Source organism: Phaethon lepturus, unplaced genomic scaffold (assembly GCF_000687285.1).
Source record: "Phaethon lepturus isolate BGI_N335 unplaced genomic scaffold, ASM68728v1 scaffold53469, whole genome shotgun sequence".
Lineage (NCBI taxonomy): Eukaryota > Metazoa > Chordata > Aves > Phaethontiformes > Phaethontidae > Phaethon > Phaethon lepturus.
Genome location: NW_010565116.1, coordinates 1 through 12,341, shown reverse-complemented (window position 1 = coordinate 12,341; position 12,341 = coordinate 1). Strand labels below are relative to the sequence as shown.

Below are 12,341 nucleotides of genomic sequence, written 5' to 3'. Positions count from 1 at the left end.
TTCTTTAATTCAGCATTTACTTAGGGAGAATTTAATGTATGTACACAGACACACAGCAAAGGAAACTAAATAGCAATTTTTTCCCCTATCACCCAAAGGTTTTCAAAGATCAATATAGAGTCCAAGCCTATCTCACTATATGGGAGGAAGGTACATGAGAAAGGTGTGCTTTGAGCTCCAGGCTAACCTTAATTTACACCTGAGATCAAGTTACTGGACAGCAGACTTAAGTGACTTCTTGGGAGCTACAGCTGTAGTTAATTATAACTACTGTCAGGTAAACTAATGAATGTCACCATAAATACTACTTTAAAAATTCCTTTACCTTTTAACAAAGCCGTCACTGTTGTTGATAAAAACATCAATTAGCATCTATATGTAAAAATAGTAATTGTGCTATGCCATGAAGAAGGCACAGCTAGACTACTGCTGTAGTCACAATAACCTCCTGGAAGCTAAAGTGGTTTTTCTCCCAGTTTATCATTTCCACATAATCTAGCATGTTTCACACGCAGAAGGAAACACTGTATCTACCTACAGTTTCTTCTTTACTACTGGGGAGGAGTAAATGCTCTAATGTAGTGCCTCCACATTTTAAAAGGTAGCAAGTCAGCAAAGAAATTATTCAAAAATCACTAAGAAAACATTGAGAAAGTAATGTATTCTAGAAGCCTGTCCTCCAAAGTCAGTTTAGAATCAGGCTGTGTATTCCTAGAGTCTAAGCAAAAAAAAAAAGTAACAAACAAAAAAAGCCACTAAAAGGCGTACTTCTAGGTTTATGCGAACTCGCATTTGCATTTAGCAAAGCTCTTAGAAGGCCAGAGCAATTACTGTTACTTTTCCATGCTTTCTTCAGTGTCTCTATGAGGTTCAATGGGGATTTTTTTGTTTGTTTGTTTGTTTCCCTAGAGTAAACCAATACAGCTACTGCAGTTCAGTCCATTAATTACTTGTTTCAGTCACTTTTACCAGGACAGTAAACAAAGTGCTATGCCTTGTTATTATGTATAATAAAAAAGTGAGAGACTTGGGAAGATTCTTAGATGAAACGTGGCTCACTTAAATCCACAGCTGCTGTCATTAAGGCCAGAGATGATGCCAGCAGGCTCATAATCATAAATCATGTGGGTCACTTCAGTTTTCCTCCTCTTTTCAAGATTTTTCGCTATGAAAATTTAATGCCCTCTTCAAGTACACTGAAGAGAACAGACACATCCAAACAGGTCAGGCTCCTCCAAAATAAGGTCAAGAGTGTAGCAGAGCAACATCAAGCAGGAAAGTATGAAGTTTCTCTTGGGAGGTGAAACAGGATAACCCACCAGGCCAGCTCAAAGCTTGCCGGGGCAGTAAGAAAAGCAGAACCCACTTGTACCTCTCACAGGCCTACAAGACTCTCCTCACTATCTCACAGAAGCATCACTTCCATCCATGCAGAGCTAAGCGTAAGGGATGACCCTACCAGCTGGTGCATCACCACCTAAGCCTTTAGCAACTTCACAATTAAACCTGTAAACTATAAACACTGTTAAACTGTAAAATTGCTGACAGCGCAACAAGATGCCATGGAAGGAATGCCATCCAAGAGTCCTCACACAGCAGGTATGCAGTAGCTCTGCTGCTTTTATCCATAGAACTTTACAAGCTTTGTACACCTAAGGCTGCATTTAAAAAAAAATCTTCAGTATTCAGTAGCAGGTGTATATATTCAAAATGTTATCTGCACCAAGCTTCAACTCCAGCTTCATACACCCACATGCTTTCTCCTCTCTTTGTGCAATTTCTACTCAAACTTTAAGTATGCAACTGTCTTCTGCTACCAGTGCCTTATTTTTTTAGTTGGAAGCCAACAGTGTCCATTAAGTTCAATTAATACAGTTGTGTCAGTTTGAAAAGTGCTCTTTTCAGTGAAACAGTAATTTTAGGAGACAGGTTAAGCTTATGTACCATTATATTATTTCAAAAGACTCACCGGAGTCCAATGAAACCAAAATTTTCAAAATAAAACCAAAATTGTGCCACTCCACATTTGATTTCTTGCAGAGGTAAGTTTTTAAAAATAGTTTGAAGAACGCACAGAATATCTTGACCATTTTTACACATTACAAGGTTGTTAGTAGTAGCATCGTGTTCTGTAACAGCAAAATGAGAAAAGTCACCTAGTCAAAGTAACTGAGGCAACAGCACGTGAATGTAGAACAAGATTTATCATCAAGTACCGGCTTATTTTTTTAATCATGCAGTTTTGTGATAAAAATCCATCTTTAATTGATCACTGTCGTGAATTTTACTTTTTCCTGCTTTCCAGTGTTACCTTGATAAAGCTCCCAGAGTCAAGCCTTCAAGCTGTTCATAAGGAAGAATCTTTCCACTCTCAAGTAACACAAATACACTGTCTCCTCACTTGCAAGTTTGCTAACTGGTGTGATAACAGATTCAAAAATTTAACATCTTTGGCGAGCGGTAGTACAACACTGTCTAGGAGACTTCAGTACTGAATAGGCTCAAATAATTAACGCGGAGATGTTACAATCAAAATAAGGAAGCAGTGATTTCCAATCAACTCTAAGTTAAAAAGGGAACACAGATGAACAATAACCACTAACAAAAATATAAATTATCTCATTTCTCTCAGATAACACACTCCCCAAGGGGGCCTGGTCCACATATAGTTTATTGATGTAAGAAAACAATACAGTTAGTGTTAGATCCAACCACAAAGAGCAAAAGAATGATTGAATGAAGGTTTTGTACAGTACATATAGGAAAATAAGATGTTTGTGACAACTATATATTTCTAAATAAAAAGGCTTCTAAATATATTCAAGTTATTGAAATCTACATGAAAACATATGAATGTTAATAGCAACAAGGTGCATAAAACCAAAACATCAAAATATTGAGCAACTCAATGAAGTACTAGATAAAACTTTGCTAACAATGCAAGATGTTTTACAATCTGCTTGAAATATCACCTATACCACACAGGGTAAGCTGAACATTTAGATTTAAGATCATACACAATATTAGCATTAACTTCAACAACTACAGGCAGGGAATTATTTTTTCTTAAGCTGGTAAAGTGACTACTTTAAGAACATCAAACTCTCTCTAAATTGAGAATGTATCCAAATAAAATGCTGCTAGCCCTTTCCAGATAAAGCCTTTCCTTTGACTAACCACACTTATTTAAGTCAAAAGCATAAGACAGCATTTAAGAACAATTTATGTTACAATGTGACTAAAATAATGACATAATCCAGGTTTAAACATGATTTTATAGGCAAATAAAAGAAGATTCTTCTTAAAAACTATTTTTTATAAATGCAGAATATATTGCATGAGGAACTGCTGGTATTTTTTAAGAAAATATATTGTGCGATTGTGGCTACAATGCACTGCTGCAAAGCATTGTTGTTTCTTATAAAAGCTATTAAAATAAAAAACTTATTTGAACATAAAGAGTAAGAGAGCACAAGTCTTCCAACTACCTATGAAGAGCAGGATGGAAGCATTGCCAGTTTTTTTTTCCTGTGTTGACATTTTACTAATGATAGGTTTTGGTGACAAACTCCCCAGCCAAAAAATAAATATTTTTTTAAAATCAGGTGCATATTTCAAAGCTGCTATTGCAAGTGTGTTTTAAATGTAATGGACTTAAAAGTGTATGTACCAAAGAATTATAAAAATGCACTATAGTTTGAGTTATTGTTACATAAAGAACATATTAAAAAGACTGTCAAAATAAGTAGAAAGGGGATCAAAACTGAACTAACTGAATTAGTGCAGTACTGTAGCCAGGCTTCTAAAATCAGATATAGAAAATATAAATAGACTGCTTTAGGTGATGATTCACCAGTGTCCAAAAAAGGAACAAGTATTGTGAAAGCTCAGTTAACTTGATCCAGAGCTCTGAGCAGTTCTTCACCCTGTAGCAGGTTTCTGTTGCCTTGTATGGGAGCATTTACTTCGCAATCGTAACTCGTGAGTTGGGGTAGTCCACTTTCATCCATCGACTGCCCTAGAAGTTTACTTGCTATGTCTATAGAGGGAGGGGAAGGAAAAAAGTGCACTTTATTTGCCGTGCTTAACTTTTCCTCCAAAATTGCTCATAAAAAGAGTTAAGTTTAGATGTTTTTGTCACTCAGTTCTCTTTCACACAGCCCCCATCCACCCTCCTCTACATATTAAAAGAAGCCAGTACTAACCAGTTGATAACAGAATGATTGTCTTTTGCTCCACTCCATTACGACCATTTGTTTTGCATCCCTTTACACGTTTCCAAGCAAGTGATGCATTTCCTCCACGGTCACCTGTCTGCTGGAATAAAGACCCCTAGAAAGAAATAAAATAAGTCTTCTTTATTGAATACTGTATCTTTCTAGCCCTCCACGCCCCTCATCCAAACCAACAGTTCCTGTCACTAATTACTAAATGTAGCCATTGTTACAATTTAAAGCAGACTTTATTCAGAATTTGGGGCAAAATACATTTCCAAGTACACTGGCCTTGAAAATTATTTAAAAGAAAACTGAATCAGATTTCAAGACCTTACCTCCCTTACAGAAAACAATTACTAAATGCTGGTTATCATCAATTACCATGCTCGAGGTTAGCATGTACACATGCACACCCATTTAATTACCACTGCTCTTGTGTAAGCAAGCATCAGGTTTTGCTGAAGTCTCTAATGGTTTTCTGCACTGGAATTAATAGTGTAGACGGGAGAGTCAGGAACCACAGTAGGTCAGGTCTACCTAAATGTAAGATGTAAATTCTGCTTGCACTACAGTTATTGCCACCAAGCCATCTGACCCAAGTGTTGTGGGGAACGCAGTCCTAAGCCATTCTATTGCAGATATAGCTCCTTAGCATATTGTTTTGACAGCAGCACAGAAGATATGGAGATTAGACAGCTTTTAAAGGGCTCCATATAATTAGGATAAGTAAGAAGAAGCTGCCACAGAGACAGATGGGATGGAAGGAAAATACACCATCTTAGTATCAAGTTAGCTAGCAAAAGTAGTTGAATCTGCAAAGTTTTGTCTTGTTAGTAGCACTGACTGCTGCAAAAAGAGGATAAGGTATTTCAGAACATTGCCATTATCCTGAACACTTAAAATAGTAAAGAACATCTGTTTTCAGGTTATAAAACATCCATGTGAGTCAAAAGGACAGTTGTATAATAGAAGTTATAGTTAAACAACTCGGACTTATAAGGTCAGTCACCTACATTGTTGCTGGTTTATTATTTTACTGTGAATGCAATAGAGCCCTTCATATTAAGAAATATATAGCTCAGATTTTTTTCAATGTAATGATTCGGATCATCATTTCATAATCTTACTGTAACACATCTTGCCCTTGTCTAATTCTCCTGTTTTTTCTAGAAAACTTTACTTTGGTCTTCACTTATTTTCACTCTTTGCAAAATAAGTCCCATTTCCTTATGGCTAAGAAGTTGTGGCAAGTTTTTGCATAATCCCAGAATACCATTTATTATAAGCCCGGATTTAACATACTTTTTATTCTGTGTGTGTGTGCAATGCCCAATTCATCCTCTCAGAAATCCATTGTGGAGAAAGAAGACAAACAACAAAAGCACTTGCTTGAATAACACCAGTAAGACCCAACTACATGGAAAATTCAGCTTCTGACTGTGCAGAAACCATCAAAATATTTGTAACGCTTTTGTCAGGTACAGAAAAAAGAAAAAGGTTTAGCAAAGGATGAATTTTGATCCTATAAGTATTAAAAAGGCACTAAGCATAGGAGCCTGAACACTATTAGAGCAGTTAATACAGAGCTGCTTGCGTTCTGTGTATTTAATGACAGCCCATGCTATTTTGAATATTTTATCAGCAACACTACATGACAGCTGTAGCACCATCACATGAGAAAAAGGCAATGGAAGTCAATAACATTTCTTGCAGAGCTGTGAATTCTTACAGAACTACTGGAAGCAACAGAACAACATGCATGAAAGTGCAAAGCATTTAGCAATGAAAACAATGATGTAAGTTTGTTGGTTTTTTTTTTTTAAATAAAGCCTGCTTGCCTCATAGAAAAACACTGACGTATAAAATTCTCAGCTTTTTCAGAGGAGAGCAATGATAAAGACAGTGTGCAGTGATGTATCTCATGCCCAAATCAGAATGCTAATACAGGAATAATTCATACTTTAGAAAATAATCCTGTGCTGTAAGACATGATGGATGACTACACCTAGGAGATGGTCCATTAGAGAAACAAAGAATCTCAAAGGCTACATTGCAGCAGAGGAACTAAGAATTAACTGTGCAAAACTTCAGAGAAGTGGGAATTTGCAATGAAGGCAAGAAGAGAGATGACAGTATGTAATGGCAAAGCTCAAGTTTTCAAAATATTAAGAACTGACAGTTAACACACAAGACCATGGAGACAAAATACCTCTGCAGAAAATTACAAGCTGCATAGTAACACAAATCTAAGAATACCTGAAAAGTCTCTTTTGAATAGCTAAGACAGATGATGATGAGCTACTCACACACACGCTAATACTAGAGATACTGTGCATGAAATGGAGTGATAGTAATATACATTTGCTAGGTTGTATGAATTCTATTCCCTTATGGTTCAGATGGTCTCGTTATCTGATCAAATAAAGGTATCTCAGTCTCGATGGAAAAAATGAAAGCATAGAAAGAAGCATAGGAACACTATCTCCAGTATTGACAAATACAAAAATTGAGCATGAATTCAAAAGGGAAGTAACTACGACAATTATAAATGTGATGTCTTGCATTTGTGCATATTCTACTGAAGAACATATATGTTCACAAAAGAGTATCTTCTCCCTAATCAAGAAATGTGCTTGGGTATAGAGGGCATGTTTGAGAACAAAAATCAGAGTATCTGTATATATGTGGGAATTTCACTATCGAACAGTTATCTCTGATCCCAAGATTCCACTGCATACCAACAGCTAACCTCAGGAGTCTGCACTGATGCCTCATTTCAGAAATTGCAAGGTTAAAAGTGAATATTTTAAAATGGTAAAACAAAACTCACAATTCCAACTGCCTGAAAAAGTGAACCATCATGTTCCATTTTTCGTTTTCTCTGAGCATTATGCAAAGCTAGCATCTTTGGATTTAGTTCTTCATCCATTGCAGTAGATCTAAGAAAAATTGATTCAGGCTGTTAAGACGATTCTACTATCCTCAAGCCATTCTTCTTTTGTGGACACTTATATACAATATCACAAAACTGAATTTATGAACTATACTACTTCTCTTTCATAATTGAAACTCGTTTCAACAATCATTGTCTATGAGCATAGCAAGTGTTAGCTTTTAATCTTGCTGTGAAGTTCAGAATGAGTTATAACAAAAATTTTAAAATCTTTGCAGAAAAAAAAAAAAACAAAGCATAAAAGTTCAGCAATTCACTTTCAACAGAAAGAAGGGAGGGAAGGGTAAGGAAAAGTCTATTCCAAATTTTTCTATGTACAGATCAAGCTTCTATGTATCAGAGGTCTGATGTTTGACTTTGTGGGATTTTCTATCATGATAAATACCCGCTACAAACGCCACAGTCCATCGTTATGAAATATGGCTGGCTTTAAAAGCGATACATGTAGCACATGGACTGCAGTCGCCTCTTACCTCGTAACAAAGTGGACAAGAAAAGCACGAGAAGTATTATGTGGGTATAACTACTTGTAAAATGCCTACTGCGTTCTTTTAAAGAGGCTGCAGGTCAGATACAAGAGCAGAACAAAATTATGAACACAGTTTGCATGTAGTAGCTGCCTATTACACAAGATGCTTATGTAAAAGCTACTGCAAAATTAACTTTAGGGAAGCCTACTATACCAAAAAAACCCAAACTTGTTTCGAATGTCCAAATTTAAATGTGTCAATTTCTACTTTGAAGTAGAATGCCAAAGACAACATACAACAGTTGGCAGTATTTAAAAATTAATACAATATCTTATTTCTTGAACGGATACTAAGGCTTAAGCTTTGCTTTTAAAATACCTTTTGTTCAGAGTGACTGTTAGCAAACTGGGTGCTCCCGGACAAGATTTTTCTGTCTGATCCAATGTTCCTTTTCCTGCTCTGATCGGAGACGCAGTTCGACTCCTGTTCCCACCGTAAGGTGATGCTGGGGCACTACTCGTTTCACTGATTAGGTGGACAGGAGATGAAGGAACAATTAGCGTCTTCACATCATCTACACGTTCTGTCACTGGTTTTATTTCATCAGCAGTACTGGATGGTGTCTGAGTCTGCTGAAATATGGTAATGGTGGCTCCATTTTGAGAGCCGGAAGAACTGCTTTCCAGTGGAGATAGCTGGTCAAAGGAGCGCAACTGGAAGTCATCATCCATTGGGATGTAAGGAGCCAACATCTCCAAGTCTAAATCAGTTTCCTGGAAAAGACAAGAGGTAAAAATTGTAAATGTGAAACAACATCTCAGCTACAACTTCATGGCTTCATTAAGGCTCCTCCTTTTACCAAACCCTGACAATATCTTTTTGCAATTTGTTTCAATAAAAATCACAGAATCACAGAATCACTAGGTTATATTACATAAAAGAGGAAAGAAGTTCCTGAAGACATTCGAAGAGAAAGAGAAGCACTTATTAAGTATTAAGATGATACAGAATTTTAAGTTAATGTACATTACCTGAGTAGAGAATGGATTTTTTGCTTCTGTATCTATTGCAAAGAGTTTCTCCACTAATTCCAGTTTGAATTCGTTAGCCATATCATTATCCACATCAAAGCAGTAGTCGTTGGGACTACTGGGCTGTGAAAACATTTTGAATGCAGTTTTAAGTTTCTGTCATTACATCATTTTGCACTGTTTCTACAGGTTCTCTGAAAAAAATGTTCTAATGTAAAAACTAATTTGAAGCTACAACTGCACAAAATTAAAATGGGAAAGGAAAACACATTTATCAGTCTACATTCAAATTTACCCCACTTGGGAAGCACATGATTAGTTGGAACCTGGAAGTAACCTTTACAGTAATGTATTGCAACTAATTTGCTGTTTACAGTAGCTGTGTCTGAACCATTCTTTTATAGAAAGACCAATCCCAAGCTCTTCTTATTTCTATCAGGTGGTACTGCATGTGTTTGTAAGGCTCACTTTAATGAAAAGACAATTCCCAGTATGAAAATTTATCTTTTTCCTCAAATCATGGCGTGAGCTTAACTAAGTCACAACTTAGAAATAATTTCCAATTCCTGTCTTGGCTGCATTCTTAACCAGATTTGCTCCACAAGCCCCAGCATCACATACATTTTAATGACAGCATATCCAAATTACGTCACTAACCTCAGGTGAACTTTGGCTGGTACTTGCATCAGAAGGGCTGGTTGGTTGCTCTTGCACCTGAGGCATGGTAAAAGAAAGTTCAAGTGGCTCTGTGTTTGGCTCCAGCTTTGATACAACTTCTCTATTAAGTGCAGGATCAGCATTGCTACGAAGTGGCTTTGTAGTTTCAGAAGCAGGTAGTGGGGACATTGCCATATTTATATTCTGCAATTTCTCACTGGATGAGGGGAGCATTACATCGTTATACAAAGGAACTTCATCACATTGTTGTTCATCAGACTCTATAAAAATTAAAAGAAACCATCAACCTAAGTAATGATACTGAGCGTGTCTACGGACCTCATTAAATTTACACAGTGGCTGAAATACCACTAGACAAGTGATATGGGGAGATTATTTTTTTCAAAATTTACTGTAAAATATTAACTTTACTAATTAGCATGCTCTCCAATTTAAACACACACCCACCATTACTGCTGAAATCTAGAGAGATAATTGTGTCTCCAGCAGCTGGGGCCAGCACAGTTAAAGCATCTGGTTCCTGCTTAAGTTTTTCAAAAAGACTGTTGGTATCATCCAGGTCATCTTTGCTGAATGTTTTGGTCATTTTCATATCAGGAGACTCCACTGGTTTCAGCATACACTCAGTTTGTCCAAGGGAAAAAATCAAGTCCTTCTGAACAATTCCACTGTCAGACAGAGAGGAATATACTGTTAAAGAACAGCTAAAATTAATAAATTCAAACTTAACAGTTTTGTAAGTTGCATAAAAACTCAAAACAAACACCCCCCCGCCCCGCCCCAAAAAACCAAAACCACCACACACACCATACCACAAAATTACCAGGATAGGAGCTTTAAGAATTCTTTTTTTCTTAGTCATTCTTCCCTTAAATGTAACAGACAAAGCAAGCACTAATTGTGGTGTCATCAAAAAAAGTAACAAAAATAAACATGCTTTTCTGAAAGCATTGAGAAAGTAAGAAAAAAAAAGTTAGGTATTTCCTAAAACACTTTTCTTTGTTTTAAACAAATGTGCATAAATGATACTGGTACATTTGCTAATGTTTTGAAAAACTAATTGAGGACTATTATACAGTTGCAAAAAACAGTCAGCAAGTCTGCCTTCAGTTGAAGTTTTCAATTAAAAGAGGAATTCTAAGGAAGAAAAAGATAAATGGGATCAAGACAGACACCATTACTGCTGCTCTGACTCCAGGACTAAAAGTTAGTTAAATTAGTGAAATTAACTGCTCCAGACTGCGGACAAAGATTAGAGAGTTGTCTAGGATGCACACAAATTCTCAAATACTTCCACCACAACAGTCCAGAAGAGGCTGGTGCTATACTCATTTGCCTGCAAGAGATCTTACCACTGGCATTGCTAGATCAAAGAAGTTCTTTGTTTTCAAATACAATTCCTAATGCTAGTACTGGCAGTATTTGAAGCAAAACTTCATTGGTAGGCAACAGTAACATCATAACATATTCAACAGGGGATCACATTCTCAGCAAGTTGAAAAAAATATGTAGTGCCATCAGAATCTGACTTCCGTCTTCAATAAAAACAATGACAAAGAATAGCAATGTCGACTCAACTTACCTCAACACATAGTTTACGCACACTATGCACTGTGGCTGAGAATTCTTAGTGTTGTATATAACAGTTGCTTGAGTTTCAACCCAGACATAGCCACCTTGTTTAGCAAGCATTCTGTACTGTCCTGTTGTCACCTGCCCTTTTGTGAACACTAAAAGCACAAAGGACACCAGCTTTAATTACAGGCAGAAAAAACCCAAAAACATTTAAGGTAAGTATTCACTGCAGATTCATATCTGCAATTAAAAGAAAGCCCTCGTTCTGCTGCTGCTTTCCCCTAGTGCTGTATGTCATCTCTTGTAGATAGAGGGCTTCAAATACATCTTTTCACTTACTGTCATGGTGTGTTTTGGTCAGATGATCAGAATCCAGTGCATGATAGTACTCATAGATGGAGCGACCCAGGAGTTCCTCTGGCTCATATCCCATCAACTCTGTAATTCTTTAAAATAAGGGGAAAAAATTGCTAAGTAAAAGCAGATATGGACTAGCGCAAATACTAGAGCATTTGGATGCTTGGACATCTAGAAAAATCCTAAGAGTCAATACACATTAGCAGCAATTTTGGTTTGAATTGAATATTTATAAATCATGTCCTGTGGTGACAGGATTAAGTAAATCCCTGCATTCTAGACTTATTTTTTTTTGCTTAAAGGTAGACCCAGCTACCTATTGACTAGAATAGATACCTTAGACAAATATGAGAATTTAATAAAATAACAAATACATGCTTCAACAGTTGTAAACCTGCAACTGAAAGAAGTTAGGAATCTGATTTATTCTTCCCACTGTCAACCACAGCGAGCTTTTAAAGAAAACAGTATTTTCTTCAGCCCCCAGAGGGCACTGCTAACTAGGGGAACGCATTTATTTCCCCTTATTCTACATGCGGAACGTGACCAAATAAGTAACTTTTCTGTGACATCATCAGTCACATAAAGGTAAAGTTACTGCAGAGGACAGAAAATAACGTGCATTAACATCTCTTTGCATCTAAACTGCAGGAAGTAGTTAGAAGTTCGTTTTGTTACAAAGAACAAAACTATTATTAGTAGACAATAACAAATAATACCCAATTAAAAAAAAAAGGCACAAAAAAACCTAAAAACCCCCAAAAAACACACAAATCTCAGGTCAATTATTTCCTTCACTTCTGTTTTTCAAGCTAGGTTTCCAGAGGATAGCAAGAGCAGTCTTATGTATTTGACTACATCCATGATTTGTACCAGAACACAAGATCTCATTTGCAACAGCAGATGTATTGCATTAAAAGTACAGCTGAAGTTCTTGGGGTTTTTTGGACTGGGGAAAGCAAACACTGATCTCCTGAGGAAGGGAGAGGGGGGAAGTGGTAGCAATAAAATGCATCTGACACGTATTACACACACACGCTCTTTTCAGTCACCAAAATGC

At 36.7% G+C, this 12,341-nt stretch overlaps 1 protein-coding gene across 1 annotated transcript; it reads right to left on the bottom strand.

Moving 5' to 3' along the window:
- Window positions 1–1,648: 1,648 nt before the first annotated feature.
- On the bottom strand, window positions 1,649–11,393 carry HIF1A (hypoxia inducible factor 1, alpha subunit (basic helix-loop-helix transcription factor)). Its single transcript, XM_010295072.1, has 9 exons — window positions 11,264–11,393; window positions 10,932–11,079; window positions 9,797–10,017; window positions 9,329–9,609; window positions 8,672–8,794; window positions 8,019–8,413; window positions 7,048–7,156; window positions 4,206–4,332; window positions 1,649–4,039 (listed from the first exon to the last, which is right to left on the bottom strand). The coding sequence occupies exons 1-9, from the start codon at window positions 11,355–11,357 to the stop codon at window positions 3,888–3,890; spliced, it is 1,650 nt and encodes a 549-aa protein (XP_010293374.1). The 5' UTR covers window positions 11,358–11,393; the 3' UTR covers window positions 1,649–3,887.
- Between the last annotated feature and the right edge of the window lie 948 nt (window positions 11,394–12,341).

Bases quoted from the DNA above. Each gene is read 5' to 3' on its own strand.
- HIF1A (XM_010295072.1), bottom strand. From the start codon at position 11,357: ATGGGATATGAGCCAGAGGAACTCCTGGGTCGCTCCATCTATGAGTAC. The intron at 11,080-11,263 runs GTAAGTGAAAAG...TTGTGCTTTTAG, and splicing joins GACCAAAACACACCATGACA to TGTTCACAAAAGGGCAGGTG. The intron at 9,610-9,796 runs GTGGGTGTGTGT...TAATTTTTATAG, and splicing joins TCTAGATTTCAGCAGTAATG to AGTCTGATGAACAACAATGT.